This window comes from Mustela lutreola, chromosome 4, assembly GCF_030435805.1.
Source record: "Mustela lutreola isolate mMusLut2 chromosome 4, mMusLut2.pri, whole genome shotgun sequence".
NCBI classification, from domain to species: domain Eukaryota; kingdom Metazoa; phylum Chordata; class Mammalia; order Carnivora; family Mustelidae; genus Mustela; species Mustela lutreola.
In genome coordinates this window covers 4,984,959-5,005,243 of record NC_081293.1, presented here as the reverse complement: position 1 = coordinate 5,005,243, position 20,285 = coordinate 4,984,959, and the positions used below count along the sequence as shown (strand labels likewise).

Below are 20,285 nucleotides of genomic sequence, written 5' to 3'. Positions count from 1 at the left end.
TTATGTGCTTGGCGAGTAACAGTGATGTCCCATGATTGTCATAAGGTAAAACATTAATCTGGGGGCACCTGGGTGGCTCAGTGTGTTAAGCCTCTGCCTTCGGCTCAGGTCATGATCTCAGGATCCTGGGATCGAGTCCCACATCAGGCTCTTGGCTCAGCGGGGAGCCTCCTTCCCCCTCTCTCTCTGCCTACTTGTGATTTCTCGCTCTCTGTTAAATAAATAAATAAATGAAATCTTTTAAAAAAAACTTCAATCTTAAAAATATATGAATTTTGTTTAAGGGGATTAATCTCGGTAAACCAATGTTTTGTACTCTCTAATTTAAAATCATGATGGTCACTGTTATGATCAAAGCTAAGTAATTTAGTAATTATAAAATGCGACTCTAAATTTTAATCAGATTAGTGCAGTGACTTCTTCTAGTATTCTCATTATGTCTATGTAGAAATAAATAGAAAATATGAAAACCATTTACTTAACTCTGGGTAATTGCTACATATTTTAATTGATATTTCCTTGACTGTTTTCACCGAGCAGACATCCAAGAGGGCTCTTTTTTTTTTTAAGACTTTTTTTGTTTTTTGTTGTTTAAAGATTTTATTTATTTAACAGAGAGAGATCACTGTTAAATAAGTAGGCAGAGAGGCAGGCAGAGAGAGGGTGAAGAGGCTCCCTGGGGAGCAAAGAGCCTGATGCGGGGCTCAATCCCAGGACCCTCAGATCATGACCTGAGCAGAGGCTTAACCCACTGAGCCATCCAGGTGCCCTCCAACAAGGGTTTTTTATTTTGTTTTTACAAAATTTGCTATGAAGATGTCTGCAGTGTGTGCTTGTCCAGTGTGTGACGTCACCTTACTCCAGGCTCCAGGGTCTCCATTGTTAACATGCTCGTTCACCCCCACTCTGACCAGTGAAGCTGACATTTCTGCTGCTAGGCTCCCTGTCAGCGAACTCTGTCCAGCAGAGTGTGAGCTTTGGGCGAGCTCCAGAGTGTGCTGCACATACAGCAGGCCTCTGGGAGTGCCTGTTAAATGAATGAATTAATAATGTGGCTCCGTTCCCCTCCTAGGAAATGAGATTTGTTAAAAGTGTTACTGTTCTAAGTTTTGTTTTATTATAGCTTGTCTTACATATTTATGTTTCCTAGGCAGTCCTATTTTTACCCATTAGTAAGAAGTTACAAGCATACCTATGTGCTTTTTTGGATGCTTAATTTTTTAACATTGTTTTAATTTATTTTTTCATTGAAATTCAATGAATTAAGCTGTAGTATATTGTGAGTTTCAGAGGTAGAAGTCGGTGGTTCATCAGTCTTACGTAACACCCAGTGCACATTGCATCATGGGCCCTCCTTAATGCCCATCACTCGCTCCCCCATCCTCCTACCCCACTCCTGTCCAGCAACCCTCAGTTCGTTTCCTGTGATAAGAATCTCTTACGGTTTGTGTCCCTCTCTTATCACTTTGTTTTATTTTCCCTCCCTTCCCTGTGCTCAGTTTTGTTACTGATCCGTTCGCTCCTCAGTGATCAGCCTCTCGCAGTAATGCCCGGAACCACATTTGTTTAGCCTCCTCCGTCTTGTTGTAGTGATCTCTAAGTTAGGAATACTTCCTTAACATGATACACAAGTTCTGTCCTCAGCTAATATTCAAGAGACGAGATCTTAAACGGTCCCACTGCGTACAAGAAGTAGTGACTTTGTGGCCTGGTAGAGGTGCTTCTCATGGTACAGTCATAATCGTACTGCAAGAGTGTAAAGTGTGTCAGATCAACTCATCGCACACCTCCAGCTTATACCGTGTTATGGCCTGTTACACCTCCCTCAGCAGAAATGTAGAAATAAAAAATCAGACCCTTTGAGCATGCCGGCTAAAATCTCTAAGAAAACAAAGACGTCAGGAGTCATTAGTACAACCTGACGTTGCCTTGGTGGTGATGCACTGCGTCATGAATCTAGACACAAGAATAAGAAACAGAAGCGCAGCACTGGCAGGAGTACACAGTTATTGACAGATTTTATTTCTTTAGAGCCCATCCTTCCCCCACCCCCTAATAACCAAAACTATTGGGGGTAGTAACTAAATTCTGTTAAGTTCAATCACAAACTATACACGTTAAATTCAGTCATTTCCCAAATATACAAATAAAGATAGAAAACTCAAAAGGTTTTAAAGAAGGCGCCCCTCCCAGTAGGAACAGCAGTGACAAGGGCTGTTTACGATCCGTGTGACGAAATCGCAAAATATGCTTGAATGGCCTAAAAATAGACTCGAACAAATGGATACACATTGTATTTGTGGAAATGAGAAGGCTGATATCCTGAGCCTCCTCGATTAATTAAAAAATTCTGTGGAATCTCAAGTTAAATCCCACTGGGACCCGTTTCAGATTGAGTCACGTGGCTGTAATGTTCATGGGCAAGAATAAATTGGCACGGCTACTCCGGAACAATAGGAAAGACACGGGTAATGATTGGGCTCGCACCACCGCATAACAAAGCCATTTGGAAGTGACAATAATTAAAGTGTGGTCCTGCTTTTATTAAACCTAGCCTGTTTCCCTATGTGTAAGAGCAAGAAAGAATCCTTTATAATATCAGGATTAGTTACATTTCCTGTACAGGGAATTTTATGACGCTCAAATTTTCTTCTTTATGTGCGTTTTCAGGGTCATACAGTAACATCCCTACTTTTCAGTTCTGCATTTTCACAGTATCTACATTTGGCATCTGCAGGACCCATTGCATGGGTTGGAGGATTCCCGTTCACCTCCAACAGTCCCTAGTGCCTATGTGGAGCCCTTCTCCCCCTCTGTCACTGTCGTGCTCCGCGCTGTTCTATCCTATGTACGTAGCACAATTTGTTCACCCATCTACTGACAGGGGGTGGGTTGGGTGTCTCCCTGAGGGGAGTTAGGAATAGAACTGTCTATAAAATTTGTGTAGAGGTCTTTGTAGGGACCTGTATTTTCATTTCTCTCAGGTAAATACTTAGAAGCAGGATAGGTTTATCTTCTCATCAAGTAAGTATATGATTAACCGTGTAGGAAACTGCTGCAGCGTTTTCTAGAATAGCTGTATCATTTTGCCTTCAGACCAGCAATTCAGGAGAATTTCACTTGCCCTGCATCTTTCTGCCTTTTTTTTTTTTTTCCCTTAGACTTTAGCCATTCTAATAGTTGTGTCCTGGCATTTCCTTGTGGCTTTAATTTGCATTACCCTATTGACAAGTGACACCGATTGTGTTTTCTTGTGTGTCTTTGCCATTTGTTTCTCTTTTTTGGTGAAGTATCTTTATAAATGTTTTCTTTTTTGCCAAGTTTTTGATGGGTTGTTTTTATTATTGAGTTTTCAGAGTTTTTATATCCACTGGGTATGAGTCTTCTGTCGGATATGCAGTTTGCAACTATCCAGTTCCACTGCTTGCCTTTTTATTCTCTTTGCAAAGTCATTCATAAAACCAGTGTTTTTAATTTGAAGAAGTCCAATTTACCCTGTTTTTCCCTTTTGTTTTAAGCTCTTTGCATCCTGAGAAAAACTCGCCTAACCCAAGCTCATGAAGGTTTTCTCCTGTGTTTTCCTGTAGTTTTGTTGTCGTAACTTTAGCATTTCCGACAATGATCTATTCTGAGTGGATTTTGTGTGTGGTGTAGGGTACGCATCAGCCTTCCTTCCCTCCCTTCCTGTCTCATTGTACCTTTTGGAAGTACCACTTGTTGAAAATGCTCTACTTTCTCATGGAGTTCTTTGGGCACTTGTTTTGCGAATCCGTGAGCCCGGCGCGTGGTCAGTTCATTTTATGGACGGCCTGTTTCACCAGCGCACCTGCTCCTTTGATGCTGGTAGTTCTATAATAAATCTTAAAATCTGGTAGTGTTCTACTTGGTTCAGTCTGTCTTTGGCAGTTTCCTGTCCCTGGTTTTTCTGTGTAAAGTTTAGAATTAGATCGTTGATTCCTACGGTAAACACCTGCTGGTGTTTTGTAACAGTAGATCGTTGGTGGCATCTCCACTAGGCTGATTCTTCCAGATCACGAATATATCTCTTCCCTTTTTTCTAAGGTCCTCTTTGGTTCTGTCTTGAATATGTTGTGAGTTTTTGTATATAAACTTAGTGGCTTTAAAATAATCTTCTGTGTGTTTTTTTGTATTTTATTCTTCGTCATCACTGTCTCCGCCACCATGAGAGCCGTCACTCATTACGTAGCCAACGACTATGCTAATATCCTTTCGTATGTGATCGAGTTAAACCTTTCAGGAAGCCTGGATTTTAAATCATTGCTGCCACTGTGCAGATGAGTAAACTGAGGCTCGGAGACATGAAAAAGTCTGTTCTGCTTTGCATGGTATTCTTGGTCTCGGTCCGGTGGTGATTGTAAAATGCCTCTGGAAATTTGACTGCTGAACTACTCTTCTGTGACACAGCTGTGTGACTCTTACCATAAAGAGAATGAGACTGTGAAACGTCAGGAGTCTGAGTGGTACGAAGATCCCTATTTGGTGGGGAAACAGGATGTTTCTGCTCTTCCCTTTGTGCTTTCTCTGTAGGGCGAGAACACACGTGTGCAGCCATCCCGGAATTCACGAAGAACGCATGTGGTGGCTCTTTATATGCAAAAACCATACACCCCTATTTGGTTATACTTCAGCTCCTCAAACATTTTCCCGAGTGAATATTCCTGAATTTGGGTTACTTAAAGCTCTTCACTTCTCCGGTCTCCCCTCCCCAAGCATATCTTAAAATAGCTAAATCATTGCTTGTGTTCCTGTTATTATATTGAGTAATAGTTTCTGGGATTGGAAAAGAAACACTTCCTCCTTAGAATTCCCTTGTCAGTCTGTAATAACTCCCTTTTCTCATATTTGTGACATTGTGTCTTAATTAATTGTCATGTGTGTCTTCTCTACTAGACTGTGGGTAGACTCTGTATTCCCTCAGTTTTTTTATTTTGAAAGTTTTTCTTAGATAAAGAAATTGGGGGAAAAATGATAATTAAAACCAGTAGTCTCATCAACTAGATCCACCGTTTATGGACATTTTGCCTAAATGCATTATCTCTGCCCCTCTTCCTTGGTGGAGTTGTGTATGTGTGTCTTGTAAACTTGTTATTTACTAGACCAAGAGTTCGACACAGACGTCATGACTGGTCACCCTTGTTTCATGTATCTCCTAAGGATGATTCTGCTACATAATCTAAGATTATGACATCTATTAAAATTAACCATGATCCCTTATTAAAATGTAATACGTGACCCAATTGAAATTTCCTCATTGATTCTTTTGAAGGCCTAGGTCAGTTGTCTTGCCAGGTGTCCCATTTCTGGATCTGTCCTGCATTTCCTCATGAGCAAATGTTTTTGGCACAAAACGCTACCCGGGTGATCATGTGTCCTTCATGTGCCAACATACTAGGAGACACAGAAGAACCTGTGGGCAGGATACAGTACTTTCAAAGTGAGCAGCTGTCTTCCTTTTCTGTGACCTCAACCTGTGGGTTTCAGTGCCCAAAGCACACCCTGGCTGGAATCAACCAGTCCTTTTGGGGTTGAAAGTGCAATCTTCGAATTCTTCTATTCTTCTGTCTGAAATCTTTTATCCATCTGTGTTTTTTCTTCTTCTCTAAGGAAGAGCTTTGCCCCTCCTTCTCATCTTCCACTCCCCTTACTTATTTATCAGTTTATCAGTTTAGATTCATATTTTCAAAATTTAGTGTTTATAACCCTTCTCTCCTACTCTTCTTTTTGAAACGCAGTGTCCCGATTGCCCCACCTGTGGCCAAGGGAGCCTCGTCAATCATCCTTCTGTGTCCTCTAAGACTTGGTTACCCTGGTGTGGAAGAAGGTTTTGTCTCTGGCCCCATGTGTGCTGGTCTGGGCAGGGCTCTTTCTAGTCCCCTCTGACCTCCCCCCAGGAATCCCATCTGCCAACACACACTCACGCTTTAATGGTCATTGAGTGTTGCACTTGTTAATACTCTGCTCCATTTGGAATCTTCTCATCATTTTGGCCTTATTCCCTCAGTTTCTTCTGGTGCATTCCAAGTGACCCCATTTCCTGAGAATCTCAGGAAACTTTGATTTCCTCAGGACTGTGGTGAGGTGAAGACGGGTCAGGACGTAGCCCCGGTGGGGTGTGTTTTCTTTTATACATCTGCTAGACAGGTACGTTGCTCTGCAGAATTCCTCTTGGATACGCCCGACTTGAGTCACACTTCCCCACAGCAGGAGACTTTTAAAATAAGTATCAGGGGCATTTAGCTTCCATATATACCTTTGGGGGCATAGAGTCATAAGCAGACAAACTGTGAGTGCTGTGTTGGGATGTGTAGTGTTTGAGCACATATCTGCTCATTATGTGTATATATATGTGTGTGTGTGTGTGTGTGTGTATTTATGCGTAATAGATATTAGAAATAATGTTATAACTGAGATTTTTCTATTATATAATAATCTCATATTTCAAGATATATCTTCTCTCCTTACGATTCATGAACTTAATTTTTATAACACTTGGTATGGCACATAGTTTCCTAAAGAGGAAATCCACACATCCAACCAATATAAATAATATTGAGGATAATATCCTTTGTGATTCATGAAGAGGAATTTCATCTTATTCCAGGAAGTTTCAACTGTAATCTGTAAGTAGGATGATGATAGTCTCATTTATGGACAGAAGTCAATTAAAGGAAATATGTAGGCATATTGATCCTTCAGTGGTAAAATTTTATTATGTCTGAATTATCCTTATTTCTACTACAGTGTATTTAAAGATGCTGTATTTCATGGGAGAAGATTTGGAAAATCCTAAGCTCTGTAAGACTTTAATATTATCTGATTGCCGAGTTTATGAAAATAAATAAAAAATTTTCTGCTTTACTCCCTGACTTGTGTTAGCAACAAATGGGTTATATTAAGAAGTTGTATACAAACTATATATTCCTCATTGAATCCTAAAGTATAATTGTATATGTAGAATTTTATTGTAATTTATTTTTGTCCTCTGTAACAAATGTGAATATGTGTTTAATTTATTGCATTGAATAAGTAGCAGATAATTGTTACGGGTAACTTAAGATCCAGATAGTTACTTTTGGAATGTTTGGCCTATAAACATCTTCCTACAATTACTGCCATTGTAAAATTGAAATTGATTTTGTTTTTTAAAATTAGATTTCTTTCCTTACAGCGTCTGTGATAATATGAAATACCAGTACTCTATGAACTCAACCAGGCACTCAATTTAAATTTAAGATACAGGTGTAATTTTGTTACTAGGAGTTGAAGAAAGCTAATGGATGACATTAGTGTAGTCTCTCAACCATTCCATTTTTAATTTCGTGTAGTTTCTTTTTACCAATATTCCTCACTTTATGGTCCTTCATAAAATAAGAAATTGCAATGTTTTGGAAACTAAATTAATAAAAAGATGCCCATACATTGGATAAAGACTTTATGAGACTGAATTGCTCTTGAAATGAGAAAAGAAACGTAACACAGTCCTCAGTTTCCTGTTCCCGCTCCTGCCTGTCTGTCTGCCTGGTGCCCTGGGAGCCCAAGCAGCTTTGACACAGGAGCACCGACACATGGACAAGGTGGCCCACAGCTGAGATTTTTGAGGCTAGGGGAGCCGGAAACACGGAACTCGGGAACAGGGACAGTTGGTTCCTGCTACCAGATGACCTCTTTTTCTCTCAGGACCATCTTCTAAAATACTAACATATTTCCAGTTTAAAAAAATAATTTAGTTTTGCCCTCCAACCCCTGGTGCCTATTTCTTTCCCTTCGTTCTCTTCCTTGTTGTTCCTTTATCTCTTTTCTTTCTTGTGCTGTATCCTTTATCCCGCTGAAATATGGCTTATGTAGTGATCTCCGTGCTTGCTCCTCGAGCATTTTCTCATTTTATTAAAATATTTCAGATTTGCATGTTAACGTTTAATGTTTTCATGGTTGCACCACGTTCCTCGATCACGCTCTGGGGGAGGGTTGCCTGATTTAGCCAATAGCAATACAGGGGACCCGGTTCAACCTGAGCTTCCGCTAAATGATACAGGGCTGGCTTTGTGTAAGGTATTCCATGCAGTATTTTCCAGCACAGTATTTGGGACATACCTATTTTTCTGTTGTCCACCTGAGATTCCGAATGAACTGGGCACCCTATGGCTTATCCCGCCGTCCTACAAAACATCATATTGTTCAACACAGTTGCTTGTTTTTCAACATGATGCACATATTTTCAGCAATGCGACGGACATCTTTAGGCATAAAATTTCATATTTTGAATTAACTTCCTTAGGTGGATTGTTAGCAGTAGAATTACCAAGGAAATGAGTATTTTTTTTCTAAGACTTTTCAAAGCTGTTGCCAAATCGCTTTTTAAAAAGGTTATAGCAATTTATGCTCCCACCAGCAGTGTGTAAGAGTGCTTGTGCCCTGCCCCCTTGCTAACAGGATCCTCACTTAAATACTCCTTTGCTCTTTTGGCAGGCAAATAATGATAAATCATTTTCATCTGTGATTACTAATGAAGTTCACATTTTTTTTTTTATTAGCATTCTGTGTCCTGATTTTTAAATTTTCTGCAACTGAATCCTGACTTCTCTGCTCCTGCTTTGCATTGCTTTGAACTGTAAGGAATATGTCTGATCCTTATTTATTTCCTTGTGTTTACTCCGCCGCTGGGGCGGGACCCTGGTCCCCATGCTCAGATTTCAGGACGAGTTCTGTACAGTCCTCACCAGCCTACCTGCCAACCCCCCATTGTTCAAAAGCAAAAGCTTCCTAAGACTTCTAAATGCATTTCAAATAAATCAATTAAAAAGCATAGGAGAGTAGTTTTCTTTTGAGCCTGCAGCATGAAAGTTTTTTCACAGTTCTCCTTCATTGCTGCTTCTTGGGCATGGACTGGGTTCAAATACAGCTTCGGTAACCACTCCCTGGGTCTGTCCCCAGAACCAAACCCTCCTTCCCCACCCATGTCCGCTCTACAGAAGAGTTCTGCTAGGTTCATGAGAGCGTAAAGCCTCATGGTCCCCACATCCCTTCCCTCTGGAAATATGGGCACCCCGTGTGTGGGCCTCCATTCCAAAGGTAAGGGGGAGCATTGCTATGAATTTCAACAGGCATGTTACCCTGTTCCTGCTGGGGTCCAAAGCTTCAGCCTAGTACAGAGTACAAGATAGCAAGATTTGCTTCCTCTAAGGAAGAAAGTCTGAATAGTACACATGTTCTGGAATACTTCTGTAGGTGAAGTAAAATAGCACCTTTGTGCTTCCTGGCCTTTTGACCTCTAACTCATGGTATTGCCCTGCCTCTGTCTCCCTCCCTTGGCGGCCTCCCGATTGGTCCTCATCACTGTGAAGAGGCCGTTGGCTGGCCTTGAGAGTGCTGCGTTCTCCTGACTTCTTCATTTCATGCACTGTGCCAGCTAGCCCAGCCTTGGCCCTCCAGGAAGTTCACAGCATTCTGGGGCAGTCTGCTTTCTCGATCGAGTATCTCTCTACTACCGGCTCGAGGACCTGCCCGGGCCCCCGATGCGTCGCTTTTGCTCCCTGGTGCTGCTCCGCGCTCCTGCTCTTGGCGTTCTCAAACCTGCTCGGGGGCCTCGCTTTCCTTCTTCCGACTTGATATTGACATTAAGTATTGGGGTATTCTGCATTGAATTACCCAAAGCTGGCTTTGGGATTTTAATGATTCTAATGTGGAAGCCCCCATTTTTCAACTGTTCTGACCTGCAGTGAGATAACTTGAGCCCCTGCCAGGTGCATCTCGGCCGGTTCAGGCCCCTTCTTGCTCTGGAAAAGCTCTGGTCTCTGGAGGAGGAGCCCAGCCATAGAAGGCTGCGTCGGGAGGAAACTGGGGGTGCCTGGTGACGCCCTCTTCTCATCCTCCTACAGCTTTCTCTGATGCCTGCAGAACGTGAGTCTCCATCTCACGTTGGCCATTAGCAGCGGCCTCATTTTTCTTAGAAAAAGCATTAAAATGTATATCTGGACAAGAGGAAAGACTTGAGCTCTGCTGCTAGGCTCCCACCTTGCCAACGGCAACACTAGGGCCGTGCCCACCTTTGCCGCTAACTCATGGCAGGGGGGTGCGTGGCGCTCAGCCTCAGTCTTACTGCCTGTAAAATGGGTCAAGAAGAGAGTCAGTGGTGGGTTTGAATGAGGCCTCAGCACAGCCCTTGACACATGGTGGTTGATTGACATATAATATCATGAAGACCCTTATCCAAGAGTAGCTAGCATCTTGTTAAGAGTAGAGAGACAAAGGCAGGTTCTCCTGAGCTCATGGGAATGCCAAATATTTACATATTTCAAAAGTTCATCTTCAAAGACATTGTACCATTTTACAAATCCTTCCTCCAGCAGAAGAGAAGCATTCTTCATCTTTTCTTTTGTTTTTTCTTGTTGCTGTTTTTGAAGATTTTACTTATTTATTTCACAGAGATCACAAGTAGGCAGAGAGGCAGGCAGGGGGGGGTGGGGAAGCAGGCTCACTGCCAAGCAGAGAGCCCGATGCGGGACTCAATCCCAGGACCCCGGGACCATGACCTGAGCCGCAGGCAGAGGCCTCAACCCACTGAGCCACCCAGGCGCCCTTTATCTCTTCTTTTGAACTCTGTCTCGGAATCTGAGTCTAGGCAATTGTCATCATTCACAAGTAATTTTACATTTCTGGGCAAACAGAATGTCCCCTAGTTCATACTTGTATTTGTTCAATTTGTGTCATGTACAATTTGGGGACTCATTTGGAAGCATACATGTGTGTTAGAGGAATACAGGGGATTGGGGCAAAGAGTGGGCTGTCCCGTTCACTGTCAAGTGTGTGTTTAGGTACATGTAGTAGACCTGGGGGTATCGGGTGTGCTGCTTGTAGGAGTGGGGTTCCTAAAGAAATGCGGTCTGGGATCTCATTAAAGAGGGCAAAACTGGGGATAGGCCTGAACGTGTGTCTCATCCAACAACTGGACCATACTTGTATTGGTTTAGTGGGAGAAAATATATGTCCCGTGTGTCTTAAATGTCATTAATTTAGGGGGACATATGGAAGAGCAAGGATGGCTTTTAAGATGTCCTGTGCCGTGACCCCCAGAAGGGGTAGACGGTGGACAGTGGCAACAGGACTACTTGGCCCTCCACCGACCCACAAGCTCAGTCCCCTTCAGTGCACACACATGCACATGTGCGTACACACACATGCACATGTGCGTACACACACATGCACACACACACACCTGCCTGTGTGCACAGACCCGTGTATACCCACGATTGCACACATACCGGCTGCCTCTTCGTTAGCTGCTTTGGTCTTGCTGTTTTCTCGAGGTCTTGATTCTGTTGGTTGGTTTCTGTGTTCCCTCTTCCTCTTCCTTTTCTGCAGGAGAAACCCTTCTCTCGCCCACTTTGCATTCTGATGAGCCTGCCTGCCTCTTCACATTCTTCTTGTGGACGAGAATTGGACCATAAGTCATTGTGGAATCGGTGGTGATTGCCTCCAAATTGGCCAAGGGGGACACAGGCAGAGTTTGAGAAATAAAAGTACTCTCTTTGCCACGGCCCGAGAGGAAGGGCTGCACACGCGGTCCGCCCAGTAACAAGAGCAGCGACTTTCTGTGGAGCACCAAACAGGAGCGGCGGTGCTTTCAATCTTGTCTCTAATTTTTGCATATTTAATGCAAAACATATTTAGAGCTTGTCTTTCCAGCCTCAGGAAGCATTTAATGCAGTTCGAAAGAAGGAGGTGTAGCAAAGCCCAAGATGGTGAAGTCGGAGGGCCTTGTCCTCGTAATGCCAGCCATCCAGCCAGGGGGCTGGAGCTCGGGGACCCCCTGCCCACGCCCCTGACCCTTTCCACGACAGAATCTTAGTGGATACCGATGTTTCCTGGGAGTGATGTTCTCTCCCCATCTAACTGATTCTTCTCATTCCTTTACAGGGAAACTTCGTGGCTTGTATGACAGCGATTTTACGGCAAATGGAAGATTACCATTATGCCCATTTGATCAAGACTTTTGGAAAAATGAGGACTGACGTTGTGGTGAGTGTGAATTTGGCCCTTTTCATAGGAGTATGTTTGGGGGCCAGTGTTATAGGCAAGACACTGTTGTCGGTGTTTCCATTTTAAGTATGACTTTGTGTATGGGGACTGATTTAAGTATAAATTTGTGTGGGGACTTGGCTCCAGTTGGTTTGAGAAGCTACCTGGCAAAAAGGAAGCTGTGTTTCTAAGAAGACGAGGGTCCCAACACACAGGCTTATTCTTAACACTGAATTTGGGAGTAACTCAGCATGTCAGCCCAGAAAGGGCTTCCTTATGCTCTGGGGTTACTGGAGATGTGGAGACCCTACCCATGGAGAATGTTCTAGTAACTCCTGTTCACGTATTGATTGGCTTCTCAATAGCAGAAGGCAGAGAGTCTTTTCAGCTGTAAATCATACTCTTGTATTAATTAGCTCTAATCATGGGAGCTCATCAGCATTTCTCCAAATAATTCTTCAGTCTTCCTCAATGCAACTATGATACGGCTTAATTAGGACAAGCATAATAGAGGGGAAGTTCTTGCTTCAGAAGCACCTCCCTAACGACCTGAAATCCCGTGGCCGGATGGTAGATGTCTTCCGTGAAGCTGCCACCACACTCGTTGGCAGAATTCTCGGCTAGATGGTGACCTGAACTCTGGTAACACAGATTTCATTTCTGAGACCCCTAGATTCCTAGTGGATCTAGCAAATGGCACTAGTGTTTCTAGAACAAGGTTGGTGACATTTTACATCATTATATCTACTTTACTAAGGGAGGAGAAGAAGAATGCATGCGATGATTATTTTCCAAAGGATTATTTCTAATGAAAAACAGCCTTATTAATTGTTGCCACTCTGAGTGTGTTGCATGCATGTTTTTAAATTTCTAAGGAGACAAAAATGGGTCTGCACCTTAAAATCATAGCAATTTTCCTTAAATGAAAGTGAAGGAGAAAGAATATACATGTGTTTGTGTCTCTTGGTGTTTAGTTCTTTAGCTTAAAGGACGGATTGCTCAGGTATGTGATCTGTATTACCTTTGGTCCTGTCCCTCCTCGGCTGTCATGGTGGAGTGAAATCATGTGATACGGGGACGTTCCGTGCCATCACTGAATCTGAACGGTATCCTTCATCCCCGTTTGGGTCAGTCAAAGGGAGTTACAGCCAAACCTACATGAATAGTTTCCTAGATGGCATTCCAGGCTGAAGAATACCGTTTTCAGAATGAGAAGCATTACCCGTCCTGGATACTTAGGGCTGCGATTAATCATTTGTCCTTTATCAGAACAGTCCTATGATCCAAATCCACACATGCAAACCGTGAAAAATATTTCATCTGAACCATTAAGAGGTGTCGTTGGTAGGGAAGCTCTAGTGCCTCGAGAAACGTGATTCTACAGAGTGGTTTTTAAAAATGACTCTAATTTGCTGAATTCTGAGTGGTGCCCTCTCTCCTTGCTCAGAGAAGATGACCAGATATTTACTACATGTTGTGGTCCTGATTTCCTGAGGGATTTTTTTTTTTCCTTTAGACACAGCAGTTCAGAAAATCAATTATTTGCAGACGATTTGATTTCCAGTATAAAATGGCATTTGTGGTTTGGATATCATGAATTCCTATTGCAAGGACTGTAGACATGTTTATTGTTGTTGATCTGTCAGAACCTTTGTGAAGTGTGTTCCTATCTGTTAACTGTACATAGAAAGTATTCGTTTTTCAAATCCAACAACTGCCCACAAAAAGGAGAGATCATTTTGTGTGCAGTAATTGAAAGTTAGTTAGTACTGCGATCTGAAAACAGCCTAGACCATATTCTTGGGACCACGTCCTCGTAACTGGTGCTGCTTCAGGTTTTCAAATTGAGCCCTTGTTTGGTTGGATGAGTGATCCCCATACAAAACTGTAGTCACTGTCAATGCCAAAGTCATGGGGTCAGCGATGTTACTTTTACGGTCTCTCAAATGGCCCTGGGACTCCAGGCCAGGGAGTGGAGGGAGCACGGTGTGAGGCAGAATGATCTAGAAAAGAAAAACAATGGACATGTACGGGTCCATATTCTTGGGACAGACTGATTTCCAGTGTGGTGTGCCTCATGGGACTGTTCTGTTCCTGTGCAGTGGAGATGTTGAGTGGAAGGATGGGCGGCTGGCTCTTACCTGTCCAGCTGCACCAACAGGAACACAAGTAGAGAACTTGCTCTGTGTCCGTTGTAAGATCAGAGGTGATGAGGAGCACCCTGGACCTTCCAGGGAAGACGGCTGCCTTGCCACATGTCCCAGATTCCCACTGGGTGGCCCTTCAGAAATGTCTGTTGAGTGACCGAATGAATAGTGCCCTAACTGAGGACAGTGCAGGTAGAAGTAATGCTTGCTGGTTAAATGTCAAGTGAAGGGGTGCCTGGGTGGCTCAATTGTTCAGCATCTGCCTTCAGCTTAGGTGATGAACTCAGGGTCCTGGGATTGAGCTCTGCGCCGGGCTCTCTGGCTCTCTGCTCAGTGGGAAGTCTGCTTCTCCCTCTCCCACTCCCTCTGCTTGTGCTCCCTCTCTCGTGGTGTGTGTGTGTGTGTCTCTCTCTCTCTCTCTCTGTGCCAAATAAATAAATAAATAAATAAATAAATAAATAAATAAAAATGTTGTGTGAATGCAAAACTCGAGGGCCATGGCCTTCTGGCTTCCGCCATGGACTCACAGTGACTGTGTGTCCCCAAGCAGACCCACCTGTCCCGTGGCCTCTCCACTTCTGGGTTCTTACCTAGGGAAGCCTAGGGAGTAGGCCGGTGAGCCAGCAGGTTTCTGTCTCTGGAATGCCCTGTGCCTTCATTCAGTGTCAGTCCCACCCATTCTCAGGACCATGACCTGACAGCTGTTCCCGTCTCGCCAGGCAGACACACACCCTTTGCTCATTGTTCCTTACCCTGTGTGTCCCACTCAGCCATCAGCCTGTCCTGAGGTGGTCCTGACATCTCCCACCGGGGCCGTGGTGAGTGAGGATGCTCGTGGGGCTTAGGAAATCAAGGATGTTGGCAGGCAGCTGTCCATGTGTCTGCGAGACCCTCCGCTTATGGCTGAGCCTTGAGCTCCACATGGAGGGCGACCACACAGCGACCTGAGCGTCCTCAGTGGCCGGGGAGCCTTGTGCGGAATGTTTATTTCTTGGGGCCTTTTCCTTGTAAAACGAAGCTATAGTGGAGGAACTCGTCACTAGATGATGAGTCTGGGGAGCGCAGAAGCCTTTCTCAGTGAATTCCCCCCGTGACCTGTTGAGCATCAACCTGATGGTCGCACAGTGGAGGAAGCAGGCAAAGCAGACAGGCCTGCTCTCGGGGCCCTGTAGTCTGAGGGAACGTCCCCTCTAATCGGGGCGTCCTCCCGCCCCACCCCCGCTGGCCGTGCTGCAGCACAGTGACCTCCTGAAGTAGCCGGACTGGACGGAGTCCGCTGGGCAGGAAGGCTTTGCGGAGGAGAATCATGGAGCACTGAGGAGTAGAAGGCTGAGCCCTGCAGGTCGGGGAGCGGGAGGGCCGCTGTCTTGCTCAGGAGGCTGTGCGGGGGCGGGGCATGGGAGTGGGAAGGGGCAGTGAGAGGACCAGGGCTGCGGTGAGCCTCCACAGGGCCATCCGACCACACAGGACCCTGTACACCATGCTGAGAAATGCTGTGTTCTTTGCTTGTTTTCAACTTCCTACACCATTTATTTGTTCCTCTTTGTTTTAAAATTATTTTTCCAGGCCTTTGTCTTTTTTGAGTAACCTTTTTGAGATAATTGTGGCATCACATGTGGCTGTACAAAGTAAAATTCTACCTGCTTTCCCCAGTGCTAACGTCTTACAGATCTATAGCCCGGGATCCAGACTGAAGGGCGACGTTGCTGTGGTCCCCGGATCTCAGGAGCATTCCCCCAATTCTAGCTGTACTCTCTCCCCTGTTGGTCACGCAACACTTCCAACTGTGCAGAGAGCCTGAAAGAATAGCACCATGAACGCTATGATTCTTGCCACCCAAATGCACCAGGCACGAGCACTTTGGTTCCCGTAAGTGTGTGAGGATGGTGCCTCTGCCTTAGTGGGTCCGCGAGCCTCTCTCACGAATGAGGACCTCCCCCAACAGCCTTACTGCCGTTCCAGAATGTCACACACAGAAGCATGCATACTCAGATTTTCTCCATTCTTCCCGGTCTTTCTTGTCTTTCATGAGGGGCTTCCTCAATCCAGGATCCCGTCCAGATTCCCTCATTGCATTTGCTTGTGCCTCCTTCATCTCTTTTTTCTAGAACAGTTCCCTCACCCTGTCTTGTCTTTCTTCATGCTGCTTTGTATGGTTTTTGGCATACGTATGGTATGCTGAAATATGGTCCCTCCGTGGGACCGTATGTCCCGTGGTATGGTCCCTCCATACGTCCTGCACACTGGAAGCTTGGCCTGAAGTTCAGATTCATCCTTTCGGCAGGAGAGCTTCAGAGCTGGGGGGATGTGCTCCCCGTTTTGCCCACTGGGAGGGTGGGGATGCCGAAGTCTCCGTGACCTGACCATGAGTTTGATCACTTGGTTGAGAGTGGGCACCAGCCTGACCTCCCCACTGTGAAGACTCCTAGCCCTTCACAACTGTCACGTGATCTTTAGCTTATGCTTCAGCATCCCCGCAGCGTTGGCCAGTGACCAGTCTCCTGCCCGTTCTTCATCTGATGATCCTCTACTGAGGGTCCTTGTCTGAAACACGTTCTCCTTTGGCATAGCAGGATTTCCTTCGAGTATCAAGATGCTTTGTCTTTAAGAACATCGGGAAGCCTCCAGGCATGTGGGTGAAATGGAAGGTTGGGAAGTGTTGGTGCCATGGCCAGATTTGTAATTTGAAAAGGCCACTCTGGGTCAAGGGGAGGGATCATGAGGGACAAGAGTAGACTTGGGTAGGGAGGCCAGGATTCCCCTCAACAGTCTGGGTGAGAGAAGATGACCATTTGTTCAGTGGGTGCGGATGGGAATGGTCAGAAGCAGATAGATTCGTGACAAGAAGATTGTGGCTGTGGACTGACGGCTGTTGTTAGAGCTGCCCACTTATTATATGGGGCATCCTGTGAATAATCAAACTGAAAAAGGCAGCGGGAATGGATTGGCACTGAAAGAGGAAATTTTCACCAAAGATCTTATTTTAGTCCTCTGTGTCCCCTTGTTGACTTGGAGATAGCAGTGTAATCGTCTGCTAAGCCTCATTGGCCATGGAGAGGACCATCGCCATGGCTAGTAAATTCTGCAGACGGACAAGGACGCCTTGCAAAACCTCATCCTCCACAATATGCAGCATTTTGCCTGATCAGCAAAGTACCAAAATTTAACAGCTGAGCCATACTAATGAAGTATGGGACTGTGTTTCCTAGGAAAAAAAAATAAGGGAGTTGGGGAAAATGTGCTTCTCTTCCAGAATAATAAAACCCAGACCCTGTATCTCAATTATTAGGCTTTGAGGAGTGATGAGCAAGAAAGCAATTTTATGCAAATAGAGATGTGGCTAAATGGTGGCACTCAGCCGGCCAAATATGCAACCTGGTCATTAAAATGTGAAACTCTTGACAAAGTGGGGAAACTTAAGTGGGGAAATATAAATTGCTGTTATTAGCCTTGGGAGAGACGCCCCATTCGTTGTGTCCAGGGCCCCCAGAGCACCCTGCCCGGCGTGAACTCAGGGCTTTGTGGTCAGAGCTCATGCAAGCAGAGTCTGGAGGACGGGGGTGACTTCTCTCTCTCTCGAAGAGGCCCAGGTGCTCATCTTCTCCTTGACTGGGGGCCTCTACTGTCAAAAGGGGATCACGGTTGCTCACTATTTTATTCATGGTAGGGTGCACACAGTAGGCATCACTTGCCAGAATCCGGCATGGCTAGTTCGGTTGCAAAGAAAGGATTTGACTTGGCCCAGCAGCTCACCGATGCTATCAAATTTAGCTGGTGCCTTTTTGCGAGAAGCACTTGTTTACGACTTTGCTGAGAGTTGCTTTCTTGGCTGCTTAAATTCTGTACACTACCGTGGGCTTCACAGCCAGTGCACCTAATTATGATTCCATAGATTAAATAAATGAGAAATAGCCACTCATTTGGTAATCTCTGACCATGGCCTCATTTTTCTAAGTGAATTCTCTGTGGCTTTCCCCACCGTCCACGCTGCACTGGAGGGAGCTTGCAGACTCCTGGAGAGGTGTGCTTTTCAGGATACGTGCTAGTTCTGTGCTGGTCAGCTCAGAACAAGGGCCGGCCTGCAGGTTCAAGAAATTCTCCAGATTCTGACAGGCCCAGGCTGGAGCCCCTCCGACACGGATACCCCTTTGGGACGCCACGAGCAGCACAGCACGTCAGGGAATGACCCGTATGGTAGAGAGGATCGTGCCCAAGGTTGGCATCAGCGTCACTGAGTAGGCTGTGGGGTTGCAGCTGCCATCTGAAAGTGGCCACATGACCACGTGCTCCGATGGTTATGATGAACTGAGCTGCTGCAGATGGTCAGGAGTTCCCACCTGAGCCTTTGGCTTGTAAATTACATAAGAAAAAGGAATGGTATAACTACCCCATATTAAACCTGCTGGGCCCTGTTCATAATGAAAAATATGTTTTGAGTAAATCCTGCATGTGATGTTTGCAAAATGCACGTTTCCTATAAGCAGAAAGAATGCAGTATTTGTAACCTGGAGAGCTCCTCTTTATGACTATGATAGAGAGCCGCCCAGGTCCCGTTTCTGAAAATATCCCTGCAAAAGTTATGGCAGGCAGGAGGTACCCCGGCAAACAGAAAGCAAAAAGCTCCTGTGAAATACATCTTCATTACTTTTTAGAATGTTTTCATTCCGCTAAAAAAAATGAGGTCATTTATACTGTAATTATTCAAGAGGGGATTGGTTTTCTCCTTTCTCTTGGTGGGCTGTTGCAATGTTCTATTTTTTTTTTTTTTTTATTTCAGGATTTCCTGATGGAAACATTCATCATGTTTAAGAACCTCATTGGGAAGAACGTCTACCCTTTTGACTGGGTGATAATGAACATGATGCAGAATAAGTGAGTATGGAGGGGAAAGCTCCCACCTCTTCCAAGGTGTCTGATTCACGTCTGCTGGGAGCAGTGGTGTTGCCTGGATACCACGGGGGCTCTTCTGTGAGGAACACATCCTCCCCGTTCTGTGATGCAAACAGTTGTTTGGAGAAGCAGACCTGGAGAGTGGGTGATTTCCTTAAGCCAACTCGGGGCTCTGCCTTCTGGGGAAACACAGAGCCGAGCCCTAGCCCCCTTAGCCTTGGTCTGCAGCAGCCTCTGGCCAGGGTACAGTTTGCCATCTTACTTTAACCACGTGTTTATTAGCCCAGGAGATTCTCCTCTGTCTAGGTTTTTGAAAGGTGTTTGCATTTCTCCTATTTCAGCTTTAAAAAGTGAGCATTTTCTTTGTACTTATTATATATTAATCTCATGCCTTGTTTATCATTTCCCTGTGAAGGCTGTTGGTTAACTTTCCAGTGCTTGTGTTCTATAATTTCTCTAAGCGCCAGTAACAGTTCTTGGGTTCTCAGTCACATGTGATTCCTGGAAGAAATGACCATTGACCTCCTTTCTTCCCCTCCTTCCTTATTGCATTTTTCATGGAGATAATTGTAGATTCGTAGGCATTGCGGTTATAAAAAGAAATACAGAGAGATCTGTGTATACTTTACCCAGGTTCCCTTAGTGATAACATTTTGCAAAACTCGAACTCCTTGCTGCAGCGAGGGGCTCAGCGATGAGAGATTTCATGGGGGTCCCACAGATCTTCCTGCTGTGCTTGTGCTTGGCCATGGCGCCTTTTCTTGAATCTGCTGACACGTGGGTCCTTCTCGCTGTCCATGTCGCACACGTCCACCTCGCCCCTCCAGCTCTACCCTCTCGAAAACCGGGGTACCCACTAATTTTTCTTCCACTCCTAAAATTTTGGCATCTCAACTGTGATGTGTAAATGGAATTATACCAAATGTAACATTCCAGGATTGGCTTTTTTCATTCTCCTTCATCCCCTACAGATGCATTCAGGTTGCCGGGCACAGGGTCGTTTGTTCCTTTGGATTGCGGGGCAGCGTTCCGTGGTATGGATTGTTTAACCATTCACCTGCTGAAGGACAGTTGGGCTCTTTCCAGTTTGGGGCTATGATGAATAAAGCCTCGACGAACATTGGCATATGGAGTTTTATGTGAGCATAAGTTCATTTCCTTGGCATATACCCCCTGGGGTAGGTCTGCAGGGTTCTGTGCCCGCTCCTCGTT

At 44.9% G+C, this 20,285-nt stretch overlaps 1 protein-coding gene across 3 annotated transcripts in view; it reads left to right on the top strand.

Moving 5' to 3' along the window:
• Positions 1 to 20,285, top strand: part of DOCK1 (dedicator of cytokinesis 1) — a 485,813-nt gene that overhangs the window by 287,600 nt on the left and 177,928 nt on the right. For all 3 annotated transcript variants that reach the window (XM_059172849.1, XM_059172848.1, XM_059172850.1), the window contains exons 28-29: positions 11,935 to 12,036; positions 18,961 to 19,055. In XM_059172849.1, the coding sequence (XP_059028832.1) occupies positions 11,935 to 12,036; positions 18,961 to 19,055 (197 nt within the window). The remainder of the gene's footprint in view (positions 1 to 11,934; positions 12,037 to 18,960; positions 19,056 to 20,285) is intronic.